The sequence below is a fragment of the Crocodylus siamensis genome, chromosome 6, assembly GCF_052110815.1.
Source record: "Crocodylus siamensis isolate JL-2025a chromosome 6, ASM5211081v1, whole genome shotgun sequence".
NCBI lineage: Eukaryota > Metazoa > Chordata > Crocodylia > Crocodylidae > Crocodylus > Crocodylus siamensis.
In genome coordinates, this window is record NC_143400.1 from 91283669 (window position 1) to 91310553 (window position 26885).

The 26885-nt window shown below is 42.2% G+C and overlaps 1 protein-coding gene across 1 annotated transcript; it reads right to left on the minus strand.

Moving 5' to 3' along the window:
- Positions 1 to 26565, minus strand: DCUN1D1 (defective in cullin neddylation 1 domain containing 1). Its single transcript, XM_090052714.1, has 7 exons — positions 22743 to 26565; positions 14104 to 14320; positions 12590 to 12758; positions 11882 to 12012; positions 8618 to 8700; positions 7236 to 7332; positions 1 to 5345 (listed from the first exon to the last, which is right to left on the minus strand). The coding sequence occupies exons 1-7, from the start codon at positions 22743 to 22745 to the stop codon at positions 5266 to 5268; spliced, it is 780 nt and encodes a 259-aa protein (XP_089908840.1). The 5' UTR covers positions 22746 to 26565; the 3' UTR covers positions 1 to 5265.
- Between the last annotated feature and the right edge of the window lie 320 nt (positions 26566 to 26885).

Sequence of the window (26885 nt, forward strand, 5' to 3'; positions counted from 1 at the left end):
GAAGGATAAAAAGGCAACTTTATGAAGTGTGACTGAAGCAGATGGCTACGCAAGTCAAGAGTTTGGAGGAGATGCAGCGAGTGACAATGCCTGCTGCACATCCCCAACCAGGCACGTGAGATTCAAAGTCATAAAATGGAGGGTGGAGGTGGTGCCCCAAATTTTTCATCGTGCAGGTGTACAGTGCCTATGGCAACAGGCCTGGTCCTCGACTCTAACCAGCATTGTTCTGGTAGCTAATTAAAAAATCCAGAAGGTTTTGAATGACTGAGCAAATACCTTTGTGTTTATGAGGAAGGCAAGATGGTGCTGGCCACCACTCAGGCCAGGAAGGGGGCCTCGGAGGTGTGCTGGTGGAGAGATGGGTTGCTTTATACACGTCTCAGCTGAGGGCAAAGGCCATCTTTTCATTTCAGTGTCCAGCACAAGGGAGTCTTGCTTCGTGCCTGGGGCTCCCAGACATTGTTGCAATACAAAAAAACTCTCTGGCTTCCTACTTCCAGTTAAAGCCACTGCTGTGGAAAAAAGAGTGAATAAGTAAAGCCCTGCCCTTCAAGCATTCGAAGCCTTTTGAGGAACAAAATTTTCATTTTAGTTAAAGATGCAGCCCTTTTGCCTCTGGGAAAAACTCCCACATTTCAATTTACTCAGGAAGGGGTAATTACTTATTGTTTGCCCTCCAAACTCCCAGCCAGTCTCTGGCCTCCTGGATGACTGAAGCATCAAGGTATCTGCGGGCATCAAGCGTTTCAGCCCTTAAAGCTATTTTTTGATGGCAGCACAGAAACTAGCAAAAGCATGGACAGTAATATTGATTTGCTAGATTAAAAGATGCATTGCTTTCAGCAAAGGGGGCTGACGTTTTAATTTCTGGAACATACTGCATGCTAGGGTCACTTCCTGAACAGAGAGGGTGGAAACCTCTTTGGTTTTCTCTGCACTTGCAACCATGCCTGTGTCAATCCAACTTCAGGCAGTAAGTGCCAACCTCAACTGTCTCCAAACGCTCTTTTCCATCATTTGCTCCACAAAAGTGTGCCAAATAGTACTGGTCATATACATGACAGTACATTCCAGATGGCAACAGGAATTTTACCCATAATTGTGATGCACAGTATTTAGATACAGTGGGACTGGCATGCATTCAGACATGCGCATAGTCGACTCAAAGCTTGACAACAAATCTGTTACTACACGGTTTTTACTTATTCACTATTTCTTTCATTATTTTCCTCCCATTGGAAAATGAAAGACAAAATCATTTCACTGAAGCATGCATCTCTCCTTTTTTCAGCTTTAGTGCCGACTAGAAAAAATAATTAACGCCTTCTCGATTTCAGGTTTTCTTTCAGAAAATGCAACAAAGGTAAGTAAAAACCTTTCTATTCTGAGTCGACATTAAAAACTTAAAAGCTAATATCAAAAAAAAGGTAAAACATCTGTTCAAGTGACTGCTGTTCCATACTTTGCCTATTTGCAGCAATTAAAAAAAAAAAAATGAGCACACAATACAATCATTGGGTGGACCAGGGTGACTATATCACAATCTGGAAGAACCTATGTGGGAAGAGTTTTCTGAGGGGAGATGGGTCTTTAACCTAGCAGAAGAGGACATAAGATTGGAAGCGACAGAGAGCTGTCATCCATCAAGACTGGACCCCTTTCTAAAAAACCCTACAACCCTACAGGTGCAAAACAGAATTGGTGAGCCTGATGCAGAAATGACTGTGTGAGGTTTTCTGATTTTGTTAACATATGAACATCCACTGTGACCCAAGTTTTTTTGTTAAGCTCTTCAGTCCTTGGTCAACTAATCTAAAAATGCATAAAAGATTAGCACAGGGTTAAGTTAACATGCAACAAAACGCTTTCAACTAAAAATTGGACTTATAATATATTAACTTAATAGATCAACAGTGCTGCTTGCAAATATGTCCCTATTAAAATACAAACTCTTGTAGCCGTTCAATCCATCTTCCCCTCGTTACATTTCTGTATGGATCAGTTAATTTAACAATGCCATGTACTTAACAGCCTAAAAATCACAATAATGCACCATACTCAAATAAAATCTACAGAGACTTCTTGCAACATTATTTAAATAAAGCGTGAATGACAAAAGTTTATTAAAACACATTTTTAAAAAATTATATCTTTCTTAAATAAGGATTTCTCAATGTGGATTTCATTGTAAAACAGTTTTGAAGCAATTCATAAGTTACTTTATTTAATAACAGGTTGATCAATAAAAAAAGTCATTTACTCATATACTGTAGTCTTCCAGCCAACCATATTTCAAACAAACGCACGACATACGGTTTCTTCCATCAAATGCTAAGTAATATCAATGCAGCTTAGTTGGATAAAAACAGCTCCATTTTTACTTGTAAACATTTAGATCAAGAGGAGGCAAGATATTGCATCAGTTCTTAGATCCCCCCCATAAAAAGCTTGCCATTAAGTGCATGTTTTATTCAAGAGATAATATTCCAGATTTAAAAAAGAAAAAAGAAAAAAAAACCACACTCTAGAAGTGCATTTTTCACAAATAATCGACCAAAACAATGCATGAGAAGATTTAGCCATGGCAATTTCACTGGAGCTTTATTGCCTCTGTTGGTAATGAGGGATTTTTAAGAAATTACATTTGAACTTACAGAGATACGCAGATGATGTTCTTCGCTAAATATAGTTTTGATCTCAAGTGTTTCATATCAGGGCACTTCTTCATTTTGTACATTTTCCATGTATTAAAAACCATAGGTTACAAGTTGTAAATGTTTACCCTTTTCAACATTTGGCAAAACAAGGCTGATTCAGTAAGGGGAAATCAAACTGAGGACTCAAGCACTTATGAATCAAATCAAGCCAAGTAGGTAACTGTTTGAATCCTTAAAAATACAAACAAACAAACAAAAAAAAAAACCCCACAAAAAACCCCCACACACATATATAAAGGAAAAACACATGGCCACATATCTGAGCACTTTTCAATACAAAATGTTCCCTGTAACCAGGCATCTGTCCTTAAAAGAACAATACCCTGTTAAATCAAACTGGTTTTCAACTGCAAATCATTTATTTTGTTAAATTCTAAGATGCCATTATAGCATGAATAACTTTAAGTTTCTTGCTACATAATTATTTGAAGCGTTAGGTATTGTACTTTTGTTTTATAATTACACAGTAATTATAAGTGTATAGTACCAAACTGATGACAACACTATTTTGTTGAAAAGGTCTCGCATTCAAAAGGAGTATTCTTTAAAACACCACGGCATTATGCCACTAACCAATACCAGACTTCTGTGAAAGACAAATCTGTATCAGGATAAAAGCTAATTAGTTCTCATCTCAAAACACGGCATACTTGAACTAATCAATCTGAAACTGTACCAAACCCTCAAGACGGAAAACAGCACGCATATATACCTTGTAACGTTCTCTTCGTAATTCAAGTCCCCGCTTGTATTTACACAAAATTAAGGAAGGAAATACTGAAAGCAGCAAAAAGAAACCTTTTTGGCATAGCCAATTCCGGTAGCTGGAGTAGAAATTTTCAATATTTTTTTTCTGTTTGTAGGTCTGGATTTGGAGATAAAGGAGTGACTAGGCTTTATTAAAAGGGCACTGTCAGGAGGGGAAGCAACCTTCTCATCCACTTCAAAGCAGTTTAATACTCAACTTTTCCTAATTTTTTTTTTTTTTGCACCTGTATAAAAAAAAAGCCATACAGCTCTTTTTAGCACAAGTTCCATTTACTAATTTCAACAGTAATTCAGACTTGAATATCAGACAGCCAGGAGTCTTCAACCCCTATTCCCAATGACTAATCACTTTTTTAGACTGAAGTTGGACATTTTCTTGCTTTTTACAGAACAGTATTGGTCGCAAAACAACCAAAAGCCTCCCTCACAAGTCAGCAGGTGCAGAGTGAGTGTTTTCAGCATGAAAGAAGCTCCTGTAATGTAAAAAGCACAGAACAAGATAAAATCCTGCTTTGAAGTGACAACAGTCCCAATTTAGTTCCACGCAATGAGGCACACAGAAGTAGTGGTAGACCAACAAAATAATTTAAAGAAATAAAAGAAGCCAGTATGATATTCTGTATCTGATTAAGTTTGGGAAGAGTTTTACTTTTAAAATGTCTATATTTGGCAACCACAGTGATCTGTCATCTTGAACAGCTCAACAAAAAGTCATTGAACATGGGCTTTGTCCATAACAGTAATACATGTACACTGTCAAGTTTTAAATTACATGTCTCAGGACAGTCGCTTCAAAACTCAGATTCATGTCAGACTTGCCACAGGGTCACTGGTTGTCTCCTACTGCAGCCGTACGTCCAATGCCTCCATTTAAAAATACTGTATTGTGCAGCAAACATTAAGACACAAATTCAGTATATTCAAGTTTTAAATTTCTACAGAAATAAAAAAAAAAAACCCTTCTTGGACAGATAGGTAAGCATCTCAAAACTGTAATGAAATTGGATTTATTAGATAACCTAGAGAATATTAGATTCTATCATTATGCACACAACTCATCTCAATGAAGCTCACTGAAGGCTGACTATAGTATTAAACATGGGTACTATAAGTGCACAGTAGTTGCGTAGTACTTCAACTGCTCTTAAAGAAAGTTGAGGTACAATAAAACCTTTCAGATAGGCACCTAGATATCCCAGTAACAATCTCACTTTTGTTGGTTGTTTCTACTCAAACCCCACTTAGACAATACCTGTAATTTTCCATAAAAGAAAAATATCGGATTCAGTACACTTAAATATATCACTCTTGTAGGAAGTGCTATCAATGTAGTCTTTGCAACTAGCCCAAAGTGTATATTTAAGGAGTTTAAAAAAAAAATATTTGATGCTGATCTGTGTAATTCGGATGCCAAACATCAGTTGTCCAATGAAGACAGCATTGTGCTTCATGCGAAACCAGAAACCTCAAAATAATCATAAAGCTTCTCAGATAGGAAAATAAAACTAGGGTGGCTCACAAAAATGATTAAATCCACAATGTTGGAATTATAACTGGCAAAAGTGGTCCAGACTAGAAGAGAAGCCCAAACCACCAGGAGAAGAGTGAAATATGATATGGTCCAAGATGTATCCTTAAAGGTTTGTCTCAACCCTCAACCCTTATTGTGAGGATTGAACTTCAGTTCAGTTCAGTCCAGCCAGCAGAAACTGACTGTGCAATTTTCCATTGTATTTATTTGTACACACTATGTACATTCTAGAAGGGTCCGTTAGTGCTACACTGTCGTACTTTTTGTCCCAGCAATTTGAGGGCGTGCAAATTCCACAAAGTCATCAATAAGAACTGGCCATGCCCCTAAAAGAGAAAGAGAAAAACAAACAAACACGCATACACACCAGAACATAAGAAAATCAGGGCAACAAAACCATCATCTGTCCAAACTAGTTCCATACCTTAAAAAAAAAAACCAAACAAAAAAACCCCCTTTTTCTTAAATAAAATTCTTTCCCTTTTAATGTTTTCTGTGTTAAGTTTTAAATGAAAAATCCTTGTTTGATTCAGTTACTTGAGACTGAAGAGCTAGTTTAAGATGTTTCCACCCTAAAACAAGACCTCCCCCCCTTCAAATCAAACATGCACAATTTTTCAGGTCTCATGTCACAACCTTACTAAGGAAAGCTGGGCAAGGCTCAACAGGGCATCTGCCCGAGAAGAATGTGGCAACACAATCTCTGCAGACTGTCCTTGTCTGGCTAAACGAGGCTAAGTTACACACAGAGCTCTTTGCCGGTACAGGATACCATGCAAAGTGCTCCTATGACACATGCACCTAGACCAGCAAGGCTGCACCTGCACAGTAAAACAAGCTAGAGTGATTAAAGCACTATATCAGCCTCTGTTTGCCATCTTAACTGCATTTGAATTAGGGGCATCTGCTGGCACAGCTGTCAGCCAGGGTCACACTCCTCACAGTTCTGATCCACACTCAGTTGTGCTAGCAGGAGCCTCTAAAGTAGGCCCAGCCCCAACTAGGATCCAGAACTGAAATCTAGTAGGGTAACAGGTGCTGCAGACTTCTACGAATTATAAAAAGGGGCATCTGGACCAAGCAACAGTGAAAGAGTAAAGTACTGTAATTAGTAACAGCTAATGACTGCATGTCCATGTAGTGTTCAGATGCTGAAAATCAGCACGTGTCATTTCAAGACAAAAAAAAAAAAATCTGTTACTGCAGATGCTGTAGGGTAGAAGTTCTTTAACTGGGGCCTACAAACTACACCCACCTGCTTCATTTAGGAGAGAGAACAGCCCCTTACTCCAGGAATACGCAGGTTTGCTTAGGAGGGCATCTGTGCACACGCTGATGCACAGGTTCTACGTAATAGCCTCGTACATACTCCATCCCCTGTGTATTCCTGGCCTCATTTTACTATCACTGCTGACAGAGCTAACCATTCGAAACTATTCTTACACTGAGAAACAGCAAAAGCAGGAGTCTTGCACAGGCTCCTCACTAACTGATTTGCTAGAGGAAGCAAGTATTAGATTTTTTTTTTAAATAAATAGCAGAGTTGGAGACTAGGCTGCTTGAAGATGTGAAAACAACACTTTACTTTAAATTCAGCCCGCTCCCATGCCAAGCCCAGAGCATGCACAGAAGGGGCAGTGCGTTATCCGACCCAGCTCTGCAGCATCTGTATAGATCAGGTACTTTAGTGGGGCTTTTTGGGCACTTCTATCTAACAGCTGATTGAATCAGCTTTAGACAAAAGCACCAAAACACCGTGCTGAAGGGCGCAATCCATACAGATGCTGCAGAACCAGGTCGAACCAAGGTGCTGCTTCTTCCGGTATAGCAAGTTTGGGTTTTGGTTGGTTTGTTTGTTTGGGGGGGGAGGGTTGGTTTTGGTTTTTTTGTTTTGTTTTGTTTTGGTTTTTTTGAGGGGGGGGAGAGGTTTTCACATCTGCAAGCAGCCTATTTGTTTTATGGAGGGAAGAGGAGATTATTTCAGGTTGCCAGGAAAGTATAAACTGGCACCTTTTTTATTCTTTTTTCTTTTTAAAAGCGCATGGTTTCAGGGCTGTAAAGGACTGTCAAAGAAACCCATCAACCCCAGCACAAGTCATCTTGCCATAGGGAGGACACCTACCTGTCACTGGGTAGGTACAATACACCAGAAACAGTGCTAAGTGAACCGCATAGTTACACATTAAGAAACTGGTAACACAAAAAGGAAACATTACCTTCCTCATCATAATTAGACATATCATCTGCTATCATTGTACTGAAGTCTAAAAGAAGGTTCCAGGTATCCTTAGGTATTGATCTTTTATGATGTTCCTATTTGGGGAAAAATATCTGCATTTAAAAACCATGAAGAAAATGAAAATTAAAGTCCACACACACACAGCAATACTTGAATATATTACACTTGATATTACACTTGAGTATGTCCTAGGTCCCCCAAATATTTCTCTTGTACTTGCCACAAATATTTATTCATGTCTTACAATATCAATGTTCTGTATTAACTCATGGCATCTAGTCAACGCTTCAACTAGAGGTGCACCGATACGTTGGTCCAATAGCGGATCAGCACCAATATAAAGAAAATTGACTACATCGGAAATCACCTTTTTTTGCCTGATGCAGCCGATAATGTGGCTGATAAATGCCCCCTGCATGCGCACAGCTGCAACATGCACGGGAGCGCAGCCTGGCAGCATGGAGAGCTGCATCCAGCTGATAAGCCTGTTGTGGTAGAAGGGGAGGGGGAAGGGAAGGGTGGGGGGATATCAAGACCACCGTGGTGAGGGAGTGGGGCAGGGGTTCCCAGCCAGGATGGGGAGGGGCACAGGACAGAGCCACAGCTCATCTGGGGGGGGGTGGGCAGCTCCCGACACCGCGCATATCCAGGAAGGGCATTGGGGGGGGGTGGCACACATGCCCCAAGGTTCTGCGCAGGGCAGGGTGGCTGCCACTGCGGGCTGGTTCCAGGGTGTAGCTGGGCTCTTCCTGGTGGGGGCTGGGCCAGGCTGCGCTCAGGGTGGGTGGCAGTGGTGCTGGGAAGGGGTGTGGGGGAAGGCTGCAGCCACCCCAAGATTCACCGTAGCCCCCGAACTGCCTTCCCAGCACTGCTGCCGCCCACCCCATGCACAGCTCAGCCCCAGCTGCCCCACCCCACGCAGAGATCCGGGGGGCACATGCCACCCCCCTGCCATGTTCTCCTGGGGTGCACACAGTGGTGGGAGCCTCCCCATTCCCTGCACCCCCTGGACAAGCCATGGCTCTCTCCCATGCCCCACCCCACCGCTGCTGGGCTGCATCTGCCCCAGCCCTTGCCCCACTCCCTCTCTCACTGCAGAGGCCTCAATCTGCCCCCCTCCCCCATGCCCTTTCCCTTCTACCACAATGGACTTACCAACCGGACACTGCTCTTCAAGCTGCCAGGCTGTATATCAGAAATCGGATCAGTATTGGCTGATATGCCTCCTTAAAAATCAGCTATCGGTATCAGCCCAAAAAAATCTCTATCGGTGCACCCCTAACTTCAACTACATGGATTAAATCTTGCTAATTGGAAAAAAAATACTGAAGCCCACTTATGTGAAAGGTTTGAACTTACCAACAAAAAATTGTTCCACAAGTCTAGAAATTTAAATCTTCCATTAAGTACTAAATTCCAGTAGGCAATGGCCATTTCTAAATCTGTAATATTAAAATATATTACTCTTAGAGATATATTTGAAAGGTACTCTTCTCTACAGGTATTTGTGCTAAGTCAGAACAGACTTTAAAAACTAATGAAGGAGAAAAAAAACAATTCAGCCAATGCTAGTACACTCTTCCTTCTAAATCTTTGTTAAAAAACAGTGAACACTAGTGAACACTGAGGAAACCGTAATGGGTTTTGTTTCACTAAGCAACTGCCTTTAGATTTTGACAGGACCTCTAGAGCAAACTAGATCAGAAAAAGAATTTCAGTAGTTCAAATTTGTATGTTTTGCCCAGAACAGACACTTGATCTGAGCCTTCCAGACCTTTAACTTTTCTCTTACTCTGATTTAGCAATTTGGGCTCATTTCTGAAAGTGCTTTGTATGTACAGATCCTAGAGACTTCATAAGGAATAGGTTCCTCTAATCACTTGCATCTTTTAAAAAGTAATAAAAAAGTAATAAAAAGACTTTAAATAATAAAATGATTATATAACTGTTGGACAAATTTGGGGGGGTGGGGAAGAGAGGGAAGGAGTAGGACCTATACAGTTGCAACACCCTTCCTTCTTTTTTTTTCCCCCCTTTACTGCAAAGACTGCATAATACACTTGACAGTGCTTCTTTAACAAAATATGAGTAGGCACTGAGGCTGCCCATGCCACTTGCACAGCTTATGTTGCAGTTTGTGGCCACCCTGATTTTAAAGATCAGTCCTGCTCCATTTTGGATTGGAGCATAGAGGTGGCATCAGATTAGCTTAGCTACTAAGATGTCTGATATGCATGTGTGAACCACAACCTTTCAAAGGCTTGTAACTTGCATAGATTCTAACAAGCAGGGCACAAGGTACATCCCAGTTGTGAAGGCCCAAAACCTCCCAAATGTTGAGTCCCTGCTCCAAAGTGCAAGACTACTATATCTTTCCTTGTAAGAGTTCTCTTGATTGTTTTAAACATGGACAAATGGCCGTTGTTCTCTAACCACGCTCTCAAAACAGCTGACCTATTTCTGCTCAAGATTTAAAAACAGATATGTCTATATACATAAGCCTAGGGTAGTCATCCACCACAAAACTGCACCTTGATGTAGTATGGCAAAGTTGCTTGTAACCTGTACAGGCTCTTAAGATGGCATGTGTTTGGCAATCCTGATAATAAGCAATACCATTAGTTCCAGTTATAAACAAGAAAGCAGCAAAGAGTTTTAAACTCTCATAAATAGGGATCTACCTACATCGCACCAGAAGTGTGCTGTGCAATGGCTCCTTTAATCTTTCTCTTTTTGCCATTCAACTCCCTCCAACCACTAACTGGCAGAGGGGCCCTGGCAGCCCCACTGCTTGCCCCAATCAGCACTTCTGGCACAATTTAGGTAGATCCCCACTGTTAAGTCAAACCTAAAAAAGACTACAGAACTCAAGAATTGTGAAATCACAAACAAGTAATGGAAATCAGTCCAAATGAGTCTCATTAAGATCTTTACACTAAACTCCTACTGGTGCGTACATGTGCACGCAGAGCACACGCGCTGTTAAAGAAATTAGTGAGAGTTTAATATAAAAGGTCTTAATGGAGACTCATTTGGACTGATTATATTATATACTTCTGGTATAAACTGAATATGAGGGTATTATAGAAGGGTTTTAATAAAACTTCCTCAGACTGGATTGCATAACACAACTACCATACACAGTACATACCTGCTGGAAACAGATGAGTAGTTCATTTTTTCCCCATTCTGTGGTATTTATGATAAACACCTGCTTAAATTGGCTCTCTCAGAACTTCATAAGACTTATTCATTTTAAGCACCCTTCAGTAATCTCTTTATGAATGCCTTACCTTTTGAAAGGAAATACCTGAGCATTTTGAGCATGTCATTTAAGGCCTGGATCCTGTTGGAGAGCAGGCCTTCAGGCATAACCTGCTACAGAACAGGCAACTGTTTCAAAATCAATTTTATTCAACCATTCATAGGTTTGGCTTTGTTTTCCAAACTTAAGCCTCAATTCTACAAATGACTCCAAAAAAGATCAACAGTTCATCTATGCCAGTGCTCGTCAACCAGGGTGCCACAAGATCCTTTCAAGGGTGCCATACTAGCACGGTTAGGTGCATGAACAACTCCACAACTTACTAGGTAGACTCAGAGATTTCAAGTAAGAATTCGTGCCTTGAAAAATGTTGCAACTTGTTGTGGTCCAAATTATTTGCAGCAGAAGAATTATTTCATTATTAATCCATAGTCAAGGAACAAGTGAAAGCGAAGAGCTGGTATATTATGAGGTGGTGCCTCGAGTCTAACAGAGGTGCCTTGATTCTAAAAAGGTTGGGAACCACCCATTTATGCAGCGAGATCTGTGCATGGGTGCAGATACATACATTTTAAATAAATGGTTAAGCAGTTCCCTAGCTTTGAGTTAAGGAAGGAAAAAAAACCCATCACCAGCAACACATCTTAAAATTAAACCCAAACAAAAACAGGAGAAGACTGGCAGTGTTCCTGCTGAGGAATACAGCCTTTGCCCTGCCTTTAAAAAAAAAATGGTATTGAGCTAAAAAGTAGTCTGTATGCCAGCTGCAGACAGTGTATAGAACAATTAACATTCACACTCTGCAATTTCCAAAGAGAAAAAAAAGCTACAGAACCACAACACTTAAATTTTGCTTAAGATCATGACTATAAATGCAATGAAGAAGGAACCTAGTCTTGCCCACCACGTGGATTTTTTGTGATCACTGAATTCTATTTTGCAAAGAGATTTACATGTATTTTTTTGCATTCTGAGCCTACTTTTACAGTTGAAATTTATCCATTATAATTGTTGTTCTATTAATCCACAAGTTGTTGCATATCATGAAGTATTTTAAAATTATACTTTTACTAAAAGTTCATTTATTCACTTTAAGGGGAATTATGCATGTACACCACAAGGAAGAATATGGAAAACTAAAGTGGTCAGTTCATAACAATGCATGAAATATGCCTATGGATTTGAAAACTGACACTAATATTAAACTCATTTCTGACATCGACCTTTCACCACAGCAAAATCTCTCTATGGCTAGTTATTTTTCACACTAACAGTGTCATAATAAATTGTTTCACTTACTGTAGTGAGATATTTCCCCGTATCGGCATCCCAAATGCTGAACAATCAAGAATACCTACCTAAACCTTTTTGTCCCGGATTCTTTGCAAAGTTGAAAGTAAACTGATAAAAATCCTTAAATCTTCCTGGCTCCTTTAATTCTTGTTCCATTTTAGGAATCTGGGCCTTTAGTTTTTCTATGCTGTCACATCTGTATTTTAAAAGCAAGACTGTGTATTACTCATTTTGTCATAACATACCAAGTTTATTTCTAAAACCATTGACTAGGACCCAAAATCTTATAGTTGAATTATGTAAAACTGTTCAAACAAACCAGTAACTAGTCTGTATTTGTATAACCAGTGCAACTTTTTACAGGTAATTCTTCACACTGACACAAACGCTCTGGTTGAAAGCCAGATTTATGCAGTCTACAGTAATTCAAGATCATTTGTCAGAATGACCCAAGATAAACAAGTCTGGTTTTCTGATACAGATCAAGAAAAAACTGGGCTGCAGTTATAGACACTGGGCCAAAATTTTGCTCTACCGTACCCAGTGGGGCAACTCATACAGCTAAGGCAAGCAGCATCTGAACCCAGGTCAGAGCTCTTTTCTAGCTTGTACAAAGTTGATAGCAGATATATTTCTACATACACAGAAGACTAGACTAGCTCTGAAAAGACACTATTCTGTTCTGGATTTCCAGAAACAACTTTTTCTCCCGTTTCAGTCCCAACTTTTGACAGTGAGTTACACTGGTAGTGTCATACCTGTTGCATACTTACCCTAAATCAGTCATGCCATCCATGAATTCCTGCTTTGAGAACTCACACTGTGTTGCAGCTCTGAATTTCCATGCGATGATTAGTACAGTAATGCTGGCAGGGTCAAGTGCTAGGTCATCACAAAACTGCTGTATTCCATCTATACCAATTTTATTTTCATCTTGAGGATCTTTGAAATGCAAAAATAATGATTAGTAAACAAAAATCAACCAGGTAGCCAACTCCTTCAAACTGGGATATATGCACTTTTTCATGAGCACATAAACTTCAAAAATTACTCACGAGATAAGTCATTTTAAAAGCAGGCATTTAGCCACTTTTAAAATACACATTTCTGTTTAGTTTGAATTGTAATACTTGGGAAAGTTATGGGAATAAAAAAGTCATTTACAATGAAACCCTTCAAATGTGCAATGAACATATCCAGCACAGGCAACTGCAGTGCAAGGTCTGTATGTAGTGAATTCTGACTAACTATAGTTCGCTCCCTCACCACATTTTGTTCTCAATTTCTCTGCCTAGCCTGCCAGCATGGATGTCATTACAGACGACAGATTCCTGAAAGGTCGATAGGTGTCCACTATAACCTGCACTGAAACCACTAAATTGGTTCCTCTGAAACTACTACACTAATGTCATTTTTGTATAATTTCAGGCCAAATTGTGCCACACTGGTCAGGGTAACCTAGAACCCAGAGATGGTGTTGCCTTATTACCAATCTCTAATCACTCAGCTACTCCTCACACTCTTCACAAAGTAGTTAACAGCTAGCCTGGAAATAAAATCTTTACTAAAAAAAGCTTTACTAAAGCAACCAATCAAAGACTCCAGGAGAATGCTTGTGTATTACAGGGCACATACACCTGAAGAGCAGATGTGGTAGAAAGAGAAAGAACAGCAACTGTAACAGCTTTGCATATATGAATTTTTAATAGATTCTAATAAAAATACTTCCTATTAGTACATTACTAAAGTACATATTAAAATGGATGATATTTTGTGGTATGCCAAAACAGGCATGACCTAGTCTTTCATACCCTACCAGTATTCATTTAGTAAGAACTGTGGGGTTATTTTTGAGATATCTCCCCATCCACACTCCATTTCTATTGACTAATCTATAATGCAGTTTTCATTTGTCAAGGATTAGGTCCTTCTAAGTCCCCCAGAGAAGAATCAATGATCTAAAAGCAGCACAGCCATTAAGGGCACAATCATACTGCATGAAAGCTCAAATTTAGGCCCCAATCTTGCAAAAACATGTTCATAATGAGTAGCTTCATCAAAGTCCACTGCGCATAAAGTTAAGCAGGCATGTTAAGATTTGCAGAATAAGGGTCTTATCAATGTCCCTTCTCCCTTTTCAGACTGGGTTTGCATTGCTACACAGAAAGGGAGAGCAAATTAGTCAACGTTTTAAGTAGAGTAGCTCAGTGGACACACACACAGGGTCTATAGTTTGCAGCTGCAAATAAATCCAAAATGCATAATTGTTAGAATTCCCTTTACTCACCTTTGTATCGGTTATATAGCTGTTCTAGCTTTTTTCGGTCCAGCAATCCTTTAACGCTCTCTCGTATATAAAGTTCAGGATTTTGGAAAAAGTTGTCTGTTGCAACATCCAACTTCCAATCATTTTGGGATAGACAACTCACTGCAGTCTTTTCGCTAGATTGTGTAAAGATCATAAACTGACGTACTTTATCCTTTTGTGACGATTTCAACTTGTTCTAGCAAAGTTAAAACAGATAACACTGAAACTAAAAACGGTTAACCGGGAAGTTGGGGGACGAAATGGGGATGAGAGCACATCAGTGTCTCATACTTCTCGTACAAGTTCCCTGGGAGCAAACATGTAAACAACATTCTTTCTTTCTCTTTAAAAAATGCTGATTTTTTAACATCAGCTGGAAAAAAAAAAAAAAGAGAACATTTATTTTTTTAACTTACATATTCACACACACTTCATTAAGCATGTTACAAGGGACAATGTAACAGGCAAAACCAATTTATTCTTTTTTAGGTATGCAGATAAGCAATATTGTATACAAGACAGACTTTCATGGAGATGGAAAAATTCTGCACAACACAAGACAAAATTACCCCAATCCCAGGTCATTTTGTTACTACACAGGAGATCAGCTAAATCAACACACAAATCTTCTGGCCAAACCATCTAGACACCAATCAAAAACTGACACCAGCCAAATAAGTAATAAGCAACAGTAATAACACAGCAGGTGTACAGATGGTTCCTATTTTACCTAGACAATTGATTTCTCTGATTATAAGAAGAAGAATTAAACATGTCATGCCTGCCAAAGAATAGCAGCTGAAATGCATTAAGTTTAAGTCTATTGTAATTTGGAGATCTGTTCCACCAAACTTAAGGTCAGATGATGCCACTTCTAATTTTTAGCTTCCACTGTTTTTAAATAATGAAACATTTTTATCATTCCTACTGCATTTCTCAAAGTGCTTCACAATACATACCATAGGATTCCTGCATGACGGCTACTGTCTCCATCTTACAGATGTATAAACTGAGGCAGAACAAGTTGAGGCAACTTGCCTAAAGCCACACAGCAAAACAGCAAGGGTCATGGCTGAAACTAAAGAGCTCTGGGTGCCAGGCTTAAGCCAACAGATGCATCTCCATTTACCTTCCTACTTTAATCAATGTAATGAGAATCCTGCAATTTACCATGCTAAGCATGATTCCGTGGAGCAGGTAAGTGGTGGAAAAGGCATAAAGTGCTCAAATAAAATTTCAAATTTGATAACTGTGCTTCACATACATTACACTGGAGAGGGGAGGGGAGGGGAAGGGAGGGAGAGCAACCTAAGGTACAGATGCCACAAGTGTCGCTCACAGTCTCTGTGTGGCATGCGGCAGATTATGGAGGGAGCAAGAGACACACAGTGCAGGAAGCAAAAGGCAGAGCAGCAGATCAGGCAGGGGAAGGGAATCAGTGGCACACAGGGAGGACATGGCACAGTTGCCCACTACGTCACCCCTTTGGCCAATTCACTGAACTTGTATACACCCAGTTCAAAAGCTAGCCCCAGCATTTTCCAAGAAAGCCTTCCAGTTAATACATTTCAATCTAGCAAATGAAGTGTTGTTTTAAGTTAGGAAATAAATACCTTAGCTGTAAAGTTTAAAAGCTTTTTAGTTCCAAACTTAAATTGTTGTCTTTCATACTAACCCCTACCCCTGCAAAATCTGCAGGGGTGCAGAACCAGCTCCTTCTGCAATTGAAAAAAAAACAAAGATATCAAATGGATGCAAATTATCTTTACACAAAGAATGTTTTAGAAGGAGGAGAACAGCATCTCTGCTCCATGTTATGTATAGTAACTAATTACAATGTAAGTAGGAAGTACAACCAGCATTTCAGATTCTACACAAATCTGGCTCAAAAGGCAAAACCCAATTCTGTACTGCTCAAAAACCCATTACATAGTTCATGTAAACACTACTACCAATGTACCCACAACAGTCATTAGCAAGTTTCCAGCTCCAAACTGAGAACAGTCCATCTGACGAGGTACTGCATAGGTATCGGGAGTATCAAAGGTACAATACTGCAAAGAGATGACCATCTTCCACAACACACAAACCACTCAAATACTAAAGATGTAGAAACCGAAAGCCCAATGCAGGAGGACTGTTTTTAGAGGTAAATATCAGAGAGTCATAGAAAATTAGGGTTGGAGGGGATGTCAGGAGTCAATCTAGTCCAACCCCTGCTTAAAGCAGGACCAGCCCCAACTAGACCATCCCAGCCAAGGCTTTGTCTACCCGGGGCTTAAACACCTCCGAGGATGGAGATTCCACTACCTCTCTGGGTAACCCGTTCCAGTGTTTTACTACCTTCCTAGTGAGAAAGTTTTCCCTAATATCTAACCTAACCTTCCCTTGCTGTAAAACTTGAGTCCGTTGCTCCTCGTTCTGTCAACTGCCACCACGGAGAACAATTTAGATTCATCTTCTTTCAAACCCCACTTCAGGTAGTTGAAGGCTGCTATTAAGTCCCCACTCAGTCTCCTCTTCTCTAAACTAAATAAGCCCAGTTCCCTCAGCCTCTCCTGAAAAGTCATGTCCCTTAGCTCCTGAACCATTTTTGTTCCCCTCCTTTCGACTCTCTCCAATTTCCCCACATCCTTTCTGAAGGGCCCAAAACTGGACACAGTACTCCAGATGTAGTCTCACCAGTGCTGAATTGAAGGGAATAATCACTTCCCTTGATCTGCTGGCAACACACCTACCTACTGATGCAGCCCAGGATGCCATGAGCTTTCTTGGCAACAAGGGCGCATTGCTGGCTCACATTCAGCTTACTGGCCACTGTAACACCCGGGTCTTCTTCCGCAGAGCTGCTGCCCAGCCAGTCACCCCCAGCCTGTCCCAGTGCAGGATTTTGCACTCGTCCTTGTTGAACCCCATGAGATTTCTTTTGGCCTAGTCCTCCAATTGATCTAGGTCACTCTGAATCCTAGCTCTACCCTATTTCCCCAGCACTACCCAACTATCAATTCTCAGTTGCTTTTTTTGACAGAGATAAAAAGCCTCTTTAATCTTAAATTATCATAAACTTGAAGAACATGTGGGGAAAACCCCCCAACAAACTAGAAGTATTTAGTCCTTGTTTCTCCCCAGTCATTACTTTCTCTGAGAGTTTTTTTTAGTGGCATCTCTGCTCATTCTGATGTCCTTTATGCTAAAGGATCCCTTCCTCCAAACCTGCCATTGCATGAGTGATTCTGTGTTCATTACTGACTGGGCACATCTCTATAAACCACACCACCTCAAGCACCAAACTGCAAAGCATTCTGTATTTTTAAAGTTAGTTCCAGAAAAAGAATCGACAGCATCTATTATTGTTCTAAGTGATCAAATTACACCCTTTAACCTTTAATCCTGTATTTAAGAGGAGACAACACATGCAACTGGAGCATAAACATAAACTGCTCAACTTCAGCTTGACAGATCCATTCTAGTAAAAAAAAGTGCAGATACAATTTTGTTGAACCTCTATCTTCATTGCAGGATTAAGGGTGTTTATGTATGTGCTCCAGGGGGTAAGAGGGGGAGGAATGGGACACCTTAGTTAGAGCTACGCTGGGAGCCAATAATTAAAGCGCCTGAAGCATCCTGTGCATCAGCATCCCCATGCTTAAAAACAGCAGCAGGGGTACTGCCACTATTCCACCACTATTTTTAAGCACGGGGATGCTGATACAGTATAACCTCATAAATCTGGAGCGCTGGAGACCAATCACCTGCCGGAAATTTGAAAATGCCAGATTTTTTAAACCCACGCAGCAGCCAGTCACAGAGCGGGTGGTGTGGGGGAAGTGGCGGGTAGTCCTAGAGCAGTAGCTGCCTGCAGAACAGTGGCATGGGGTGGTGAATGGTGGTGGCAGCCGCTGCGTCCAGGACAGCAGGGTAGAGCAGCAGCCGGTCCCAGAGCCATGGGGGGGAGTGCCAGATTTTTGATAGTTCCAGATTTATGAGGTTATACTGTACATGAGACATTGGAGCATGCTGAAGCATGGTAATTACCACACTCCAGCAGACTCGATTAATCCAGCTCTGATGCACTGTAATTACACAGTGTCAGAGCAGCCTTGCTGCTCGTGTACAGGGGCCCTAAGAGATTAAGCAGAGTAATGGAAGAGTGAATACTACAACGAGTCTTACTATCTTCTGGAAAAGGGGAAAGCGAAGTCACAGCTTTGTAGACTTAGATTACAATTCCATGTGGTATCCGAATACCTCACACAATGAGCACAGTACAAAATTCAAAATAAAACCTCCACCCCTCATACCCAGGCTCTTTCTCCACTTCACCACTTGCCCTCTTCGTACGTTCCAGTTACTATGGTCTCCAACACAAACAGCAATCAGAAGAAAGTGATACCCCAAAAAAACAGCCCCCACAAAGAGGAAAAACAGGCAGAGAAAAGATGGAAGTGGGGAAGAAACCAGTCCCCCAAATGGAGAGAGAAAAAGATGACACAGGTTAAGCCATTATACCAGAGAGCAAAATTTGCCACCTAGGAATGAGTTTTTGCTCCTGGCTCACAAACTATAAAAAGCTAATCTCACCCCCAGCAAAAACAAGTTGGACAGCCCTGCACTGCCTTTGACAGTGACCAATAGCGGACACTTCAGGGAAAGGTTTAAAGGACCTATGATGTATTAATTAGGTAACATTCTCTAGTTTCCCCTCCTTTCTCGTCTCTTGACAGCACCATTCCTTACAAGAAAAACAAAGCTACTAAAACAGCCCCTGCTGAAGATTTCCATTAGTTTTTTACTTTCAACTAGCTCAAATTCAAACCTTTTCTCTTCATTTTCAAAGCCTTTCAAAACTTGGCCCACATCCTTTATCCACTTATTTCACATACTTCCTCCCATGCACTGAAACCAGACACAGGGATCACATCTTCTGTGTGTTTTTACAGCTCCTTAGAACCTGACAGGTCTTTACTGGTAGTGAGGGGCAATGCATTAATAAAAATAAGTACTATTCAATTTTTAAAAGATAAATGAACCCAAATGTTAAAAATACACAGCTATCATCACATTCATATACTGGGCTTCAAGTAATTTTCTAGATACCTACTAGGCATATGACTAAAGAGAAGGGGACGCACTGTCTACAGCAGGGGTGGCCAAAATGCAGCCCACCCACCCATTCTATCCGGCCCACGGGGCCCCTAAAAAATTTAGAAAATTAATATTTATCTGCCCCTGGCTGCCTGTCATGCAGCCCTCAATGGCTTGCCAAAACTCAGTAAGCGGCCCTCTGCCCAAAATAACTGCCCACCCCTGGTCTAGAGGTAATGTCCATGGGAGAAGTGAACACCTCTCCCATGTCACAGTATCAGGGACACCAATGGTCAGTAAAGCATTCTTTCACCTTAAGTGTCAAAACCTTTCAGCTCTGAGCTGGGTCTCCCAAAGAAGGTGTGAGGTGTCTACAAATAGGTAAAGACTGCTATTAACATGGGTTTTTATTTATATATAATTAGTAAAAATCTTAAGAGCAAGCCAAATCAAAGATATCTGGTGAGAGCATAGGCAGCTGAAGAAGAGTCTCTCTCACCCTACCAATCTATAAATGCACTGGGTGATATTTTTTCCATTTATCAACATCACATATGGGTACCTAGCAAATTAAAGTGTAACACTAATAAAAGTCAATAACCACAATATATTTTGTGTACACATCCTTTCATCACCATCATCCTTTTTCTTGTATGGTGGTTTTGGGAAGAGAACAGACCAAAGGACACTTTTTAAATAACTGTATTTCAAGCAGCAGTAGAATTCACTTGTTTGCCATTCAAGAGGACAAAGATTAAACACTCACAAGGTCTGTTGATATAAACCACTCGAACAAAGGATGTAAAACAACATGGTAACAGGTTCTCTTTACATTTTCTAATATTCCTCAGCTTCTTAAATTAATTTAAGATTGTTTTAATATTTGTATATTAGTTTTTTGGAGCAGATTATAGCCGTCTGAGAGAATGTAACTACTCCCGCTGCATCCGCCAAACTAATCCATCATGCAGAGTGCTAGAATTGGGCCTTTTGCCCCCAAAGGAAGTACAAGATAACTTGTAACTGGTGCATCCATAATTCTGGTCCAACCTGGAAGCATCAACACAGCCTTTTTTAGAACTGCTTTTCTGACTCTCACTTTCACTAGGATAAAAAAAAGTAAACAGAAAAATCAAGAGCCATATGCTTTAAAAAAGGAAATCACACTAACTTTCTGGTTGTAGCCATCCCTGAATAACCTCTGGTCAAAGAGGAACTACATAAGAACTATGTAACATGAACTCAACAGGCTCCCTGGGAAGCTGGGAGAGGAAACATAAAAAAAAGTTAGCTAAATCTTGCACAATTAACACACACATGAAGTGGTCTGAATCAACTCCAAGTTCAAATGCTAAGCTGAATATCCTACAAATTTCACTTTAGGAAGATACACTAGGTCTGAATGTAATGTGTAAGCAAACATTCCACTAATAACAAGCCACAAAGGTAACTATTACCTTAACGAAATAAGAGATAAGGTTTACACAGTGGTGTTAAACCCTGCAAAATAATGTTCTGAACTGGAACAACATTACGGAAGATAATGTCAAATAATAAAAACTAAAAATTTTACAAAAGCTTCTGTTCCCTATAACTGCAAAAAAAAATTGTTCATATCTACGTACCCAGCGTTACGTTTCAAGAGAAGTACTTCTAAAAAAGCACATGAAGATGCGCAAGAATAGCCCCCACAAACTGCTGAATAATACAGTAACTATGTGACTCTAGTTAAGGCTTCAATCCGACAGGCACTTGCACACACGCTCACCTTCGCCACTGCAAGTAGATTAATTTAAAATTAGAGAAGCTATTCACAACGGAAAATTTAAGTATATGCTGAAGGTTTTCTGGACTTTGGCTATAAAATAAGCACAAACTGAAAAACTCAACCTTTTCATCAGGTAAGACTGTGTTTTCCTATTGCCTGACTCCTGCTGAAAAGGTTGAATAATCACCAGTACCTAAATGTAAGCTCAAATAAGTTAAAGGAGGAAAATACCTGTTTGTACAGAGCCTAGCACAGCAGAGCTCAGGGCCAAGGCTAGAGTGCCTCAGCACTGCCACAAAACCAGTCATTCGTCATAGTCCTATTAAGCAGCCTACTGATCTTAGCACAGCACTGTTTGACACTGGACATTTTCTGGTCCTTTAGTCACTGCAGTCTGAAGAAACTTAAGCCAACGGGCTCCCACCACTTGCCTCAAGAGACTCACAATCCATCCCATTGCCTCTCCTACACTCTGACTGTACAAACACTTGATCAAATTACATTCTGTAACCAGAAAGCCAGGTGTTCGTCTTGTGCATACATGATACCCAAATGGTGTAGTTAACTACATACCTACACATCCTAGCCAGGTCGGGCAGCATGAAGCCTAAGGCCCAGCAGAGTTGTACAGGTACCTAATTGAGCCGCACTTCCTCAGGACGTGCAGAAGTTGTTTTTATGAAGCGTTGTGCAACATTACTCAGGTAACAATCAATTAGCGAGTCACAGAAATCACGTCATTACATTAAGTTACCTGCACAATCTGACCTGCCATAAGCCAGATTTCTCTTCTCACCACCCACTTCAAAAGGAAAGGATAAAATAAAAGAAAATTAAAAACAAAACAAAACAAAACAAAAACACCCTTCACCAAACTGGTCAATACAAGGCTGCAATTTTTATTTGGAGGTTTCTAATCACGGAATAGGCGAGGAATAGAGAAACACCTAGCCTACTTGGTACAATACGGACACATGGTTTCTTTGGCTGATACAGCGGGCCAGCACTCGTCCCACCGCAACTAGTAAATGACGTGCTTCTTCTACTAGTCGCATAGGGTCAGATTAGTAGGACTAGTCCTACCGTGGCTAGTAAGTGAAGTGCTTCTTCTCCTACCAATCATAGACATCAGGGCTGGAAGGGACCTCAGAAGATCATCGAGTCCAGCCCCCTGCCCCAACGGGAGGAAGTCAGCTAGGGTTGTAGGATCCAACTATGACTAGTAAGCAACGTGCTTCTTCTCCTACTAGTCACAGTAAGGTTAAGTTAGTAAGACTAGTCTTACCACAGCTAGTAAGCAAAGTATTTCTTCTCCTAGCAATCACAGTAGGGTTACATTAGCAGGACTAGTCCTACCATGACTAGTCAGCAACGAGCTTCATCTCCTACTAGTCCTAGTAGGGTTAGATTCACAGGGCTAGTCCCAGTAGGACTAGTCAGCGAGATGCTTCTCCAGCGGGGTCACATCAGCACGGAGCGGGTCCTTCTCCCCCCGGCCCGGCCCGTGCGCGGGGAGAGGTCGCTACAAAGCGGGTCTTTCCCCGCGAGTGGCGATCCCGCTCCCTCCCTGCCTCCCTCCTCCCGCCCGCGCCGCCACAACCAAACTTTCTGCCCGTTCCCCCGGCCCGACCCCGGCCTCCCTCGGGGGGCGGGAAGGCGGGAAGACGGAAGGGAGCGGGCCCGCGGGCCGGAGGCTGCAGCGGGGCAGGCCCCGGCGCCGGCACGACTAGGCCGCGGCGCTGGCAGAGGCCGGGCCGGCTCTCACCATGGTGGGGCTGTGCGGGCCTCTCCCCTCCCGGCTCGGGCGCGGACCGAGGGCGGCAGCGGCACGTCTTCTTCTTCCTCCTCCTCCTCCGGCGGCGGCGGCTCCTCAGGCTCCGGCTCCTCACGGGCCCTTCCGCCGCCGCCCGCGCATGCGCAGTGGGTCCGCTGCCCCCGGCCTCCCTCCCGGGGGAGGAGAAGTGGGGGGAGGGGGCCCCCCACCACGGCCCCCCAACCTCAGAGTGCCCCCTCCCAACCCCCGCTTCGCGCGGCGGGGGGCTTGCACCAACCCACGCGCATGTGCTGCGGTGGCCTCCCCGGCGTCAAGGCCACACGCGCCCTTCCCACTGGCGCACAGGCCATGGCCGTGGCGGGAAACGGCCACGAGACAGCATCGCCCGACGCCTCGTTGGCACTGAAAGTCACCCCGAGTTTTGCGCTCCCTCGATAACAGAAGAGCGATCGAGCCGCACGGGTGCGTTTGGGGAGCGACCAGCAATGGCGCGCGTTGGGAAAGGCGGCTTGGAGGCGACCGCTGGGCCGTTCGAAGGGCTGGACCTTTTGAAGGCCTCTTGGTTGGGCCTGTTGATGGGCTCTTGGTTGGACGTTTTGAAGGGTTTTTGGTTGTTTTTGAAGGGTTTGTGGTTTTTTGAAGGGTTCGTGCTTGGACCTTTTGAAGGGCTCTCGATTGGACTTTTGGAAGGGTTCGTGGTTTTTGCAGGGCTCTTGGTTGGACTTTTTGAAGGGTTCATCATTGTTTTTTGAAGGGTTCGTGCTTGGACCTTTTGAAAGGTTCATGGTTGGACTTTTGAAGAGTTTTTGGTTGTTTTGGAAGGGCTCTTGGTTGGACCTGTTGATGGACTCTCGGTTGGATCTTTGGAAGAGTTCTTGTTTGTTTTGAAGGGCTCTTGGTTGGACCATTTAAGGGGTTCATGGTTGTTTTGGAAGAGTTCATGGCTGGACCTGTTGACAGGCTCTCGCTTGGACTTTTTGATGGGTTCTTGGCTGGAGTCTTCTCAGGAGTCTTGTCTGCTTTCTTAAAGAAAGTGTCCAAGGAAGTTTGGGCAGACATTCTCCAGGGAGAGGGGCACCGCTGGAAACATGTTTGCTGGCGCGGCATCAGATCAAGTGCCTTGCAGTTGAAACTGACGTCCAAAGTCCAATCAGGGCCTCAATTTATAAATGTAAGTGCCGTTCACTGTAATTCAAAACATCTTAAGTTGAGGACTGCCTGTACGCAAACACATGGGCACATTCACATTGTGCCTCGCGGGCATGTTGGCATTCTGGAAACCTTCCAGGATAGATTCAAACAGAGTTGGCAACCCTACTCACAGCCGGAGCTGCACGAGCCTTTGGCTCCTTCTGGCAAGAGTCGAAATCCAGGAGGACGAGCTGCTAGCAACACCTTAGCCATCAGCTAGAGGCTGAGATGCCCAGCACTGCTTTAGACCTCAGCACCTCCTGGCAAGAGCCAGAAGCCGAGGAAGACACAGCACCTGCTCCACTGACTGGGCAGAAACACTCTGCTTGATTTTGCAATGCAAAAATAAAGCCAAATGTTTGCGATGGTTTAGTGAGGACGTGTGGGAGAACGTAATGCCGCTGCAACCATCCCTCTGTTTGCAAGGGGGGTTTGTAGTATTTTGTACAGAGATGTCGGCTGGAAGGGACCTCTAGAGTCCAACTCCCTGCCCAAGGCAGGATCATCCCTCTCCAAACCATCCTGTACAATCCATCATCTAAATTATTTGCCAAGGGCTGATGATTTCCCTGGCGCTGTGCAGAAGACCCTGTCTCCAGGTGCTGCTTATGTTTAAGGCTTGAACTTCAAAAGCAGGTAACGATGAAAAACGGGGACTAAATAAAAACATCACCTTCTCCCCCTGCTGCTCCCTGCCTGTTTTCAGTCAGCTTCTTGCCTTGCTGGCCAGCATCATTTTCTGCTTCTTAAGGCTACTGTTAATTCTGCAGATTCAACACCAGATTCGTTCATAGACAGAATTCTTAAATTAAGTTTCGGTTACAGAATCATTATTCATTGAGGCTGATGCATTTTCCACAAAGACCCCTACCTACCTCGCGTCTCTGGGTGAGTTTGCAACACAGGCTGTGTACCTGTGTTTGCCCTGGAATCATTAAGGCAAAATGAACATGCACCCCATCTTTGCAGTCACTTTTGGCCTTAGGCCTTTTTTACACTCAAAGGGCTGCTGATAAAGCTATGCTGGCAAAGTCCCTTGGAGAAATGCATCTTACACTGAGCCACTAAAAGAAGAGGAACTTCTGTGGGTGCAAAGTTACACCAGCCAGAGAAAGCTGTCAATGGGCCAGGTCAGTGAAGGCCAACCTTTATGGCAGGTGTGCCACAAATTAGCCCCGCACCCACCCTGAGTGCCACTGATTCCCTTCCCCTCCCAGTCCTTCTGCTCTGTTATCTGCGACGGTCCTGCCTGTCCCCACCCCTATCTGCCGTGCATGAGACTTAATCTGCCTGTGCCACTTGGGGCATCCATGCTGCAGGCTGGCCAGCCCTGGGATCGGTTACAGCAGTTCCTCAAACAGAATAAACTGTATTGGCAATGGGTCGTTTTTTTTTTTTTAATTATTATTATTTTTGCCTGAATAATTATATTTACAAGAGGGCTTTGGGTGAAATAGCACTATTTTTGCCGCCAAATCTTTTTAGTGTAGACCAGATCTGATACCAGAAGGATGCAGGGGGATTATAGATTGGTTTGTTTTATCATCTCTTCTTGCAGCCGAACTATGGACACTCGAAAAGGTGGGCTGAGAACACAGTATTATGAGAGAGGTAATATCTCAGAGCTGGGAACTAGTTTTAAAGAAAGGTAAAGAAAACCTCTACAGATGTATGTAGTAGCTGGACAATCTGATCTAGCAAGCCGTAGAAAACACTGACACCCACTAGATTCAAGAAAGATGGTGTTTTCAGAAATTGTACGTGTCCTTCACACACGTAAGAGCCCGATACCCTTCACTTATTCCAGGGACTAAAGGGCAATTTGAGTGGGAGTTGGTGGAGTTAAATTGATGTTAGGGAGAGGACAGTCGCTACAGACTATGGGAGTGACTTGTGCTGGTGTTGCAGAACAGTAAAATTGAGGGTCAGCTCAATGCTAGGGGTATGGAGCTAACTGAAGTCAGCTATCCTGAGAGGCACTAGTTGCCTGGATACCTTAAATCCTTTGGAGAAGCTTGTTGCTGAGACTAAGTGACTGCAGCTAAGAGTCAATGCAAACAGCCCTGTACACAACACACCAGCTCAGCAGATGTGAGCAGTAACTCAGGGAACTAAACTAAACGTGCAAATGTATTTCATCAGGTTAGCTAATCACCATCCCTGTAAACACGCTGTGGATTCCCTTCTGCAGGCGGAAGACAAAAATTATGCCGTCTGGAGAGCTACTGCAAACGTTACACATAACCTGATAGACAAACTCTTGTCTATATAGTATATCCCTCGGGACAGGGGCGACATTTTAAATGAGTTCCTTGATGTCCAGTGTTTAACAGTTCTCTCTTATTTTGTTTGGCTTTCCTTTTATTTCATCTTAATTGGTAGATTGGGAGAAGGGAGGGTAAGTTGTCACATAATACTACATGATCCATTTTGCTTATCTATGTACTGCAGATAATTGTCTGCTCCAGTAAATGGTATGATTTTTCTGTGTGGTCATAGAAATCTCATTTTTCCTGTTATTTTAATTATTTTAGAGACTTTTGCCCACATTTCTCTATGAAATCTTTTACCTACTCATTTTACAAGTGATATCTGGGGGTGCTATAAATAAAGAGTGTAGGGAACAAATAGTCATCTCCTTTATTTAGTTTATTCATCGCTTCCTTTGCTCAGTAAGAGAACTGTGCACTTAAATTAGTTTGTTGCTCTGGTTCAAGGCTGTATTAAAAAAAAACAACCTGTGAAATCAATGGGAGTCTTTGCTTTGATTTCAGTGAGCTTTGGGTTATGCCTGTGCTGAATTGGAGCCCAATTCTGCAAACACTTAAAATAATTCCTAACTAACTTTGCACAGAAGATTGTGCAAATTTAAGCAGTATTTTAAGAAGTACTGCTCAAGTAAGGAGGTTCACTGTTATTTTCGAGAAGTCTTCGTGTTGTGTC

Excerpts from the sequence above, each read along its gene's own strand:
- DCUN1D1 (XM_090052714.1), bottom strand. Across the intron at positions 12,759-14,103 it reads GCTATATAACCGATACAAAG|ATCCTCAAGATGAAAATAAA; the intron begins GTGAGTAAAGGG and ends TGCATTTCAAAG. Across the intron at positions 8,701-11,881 it reads TCCGGGACAAAAAGGTTTAG|ATTTAGAAATGGCCATTGCC; the intron begins GTAGGTATTCTT and ends TTAATATTACAG.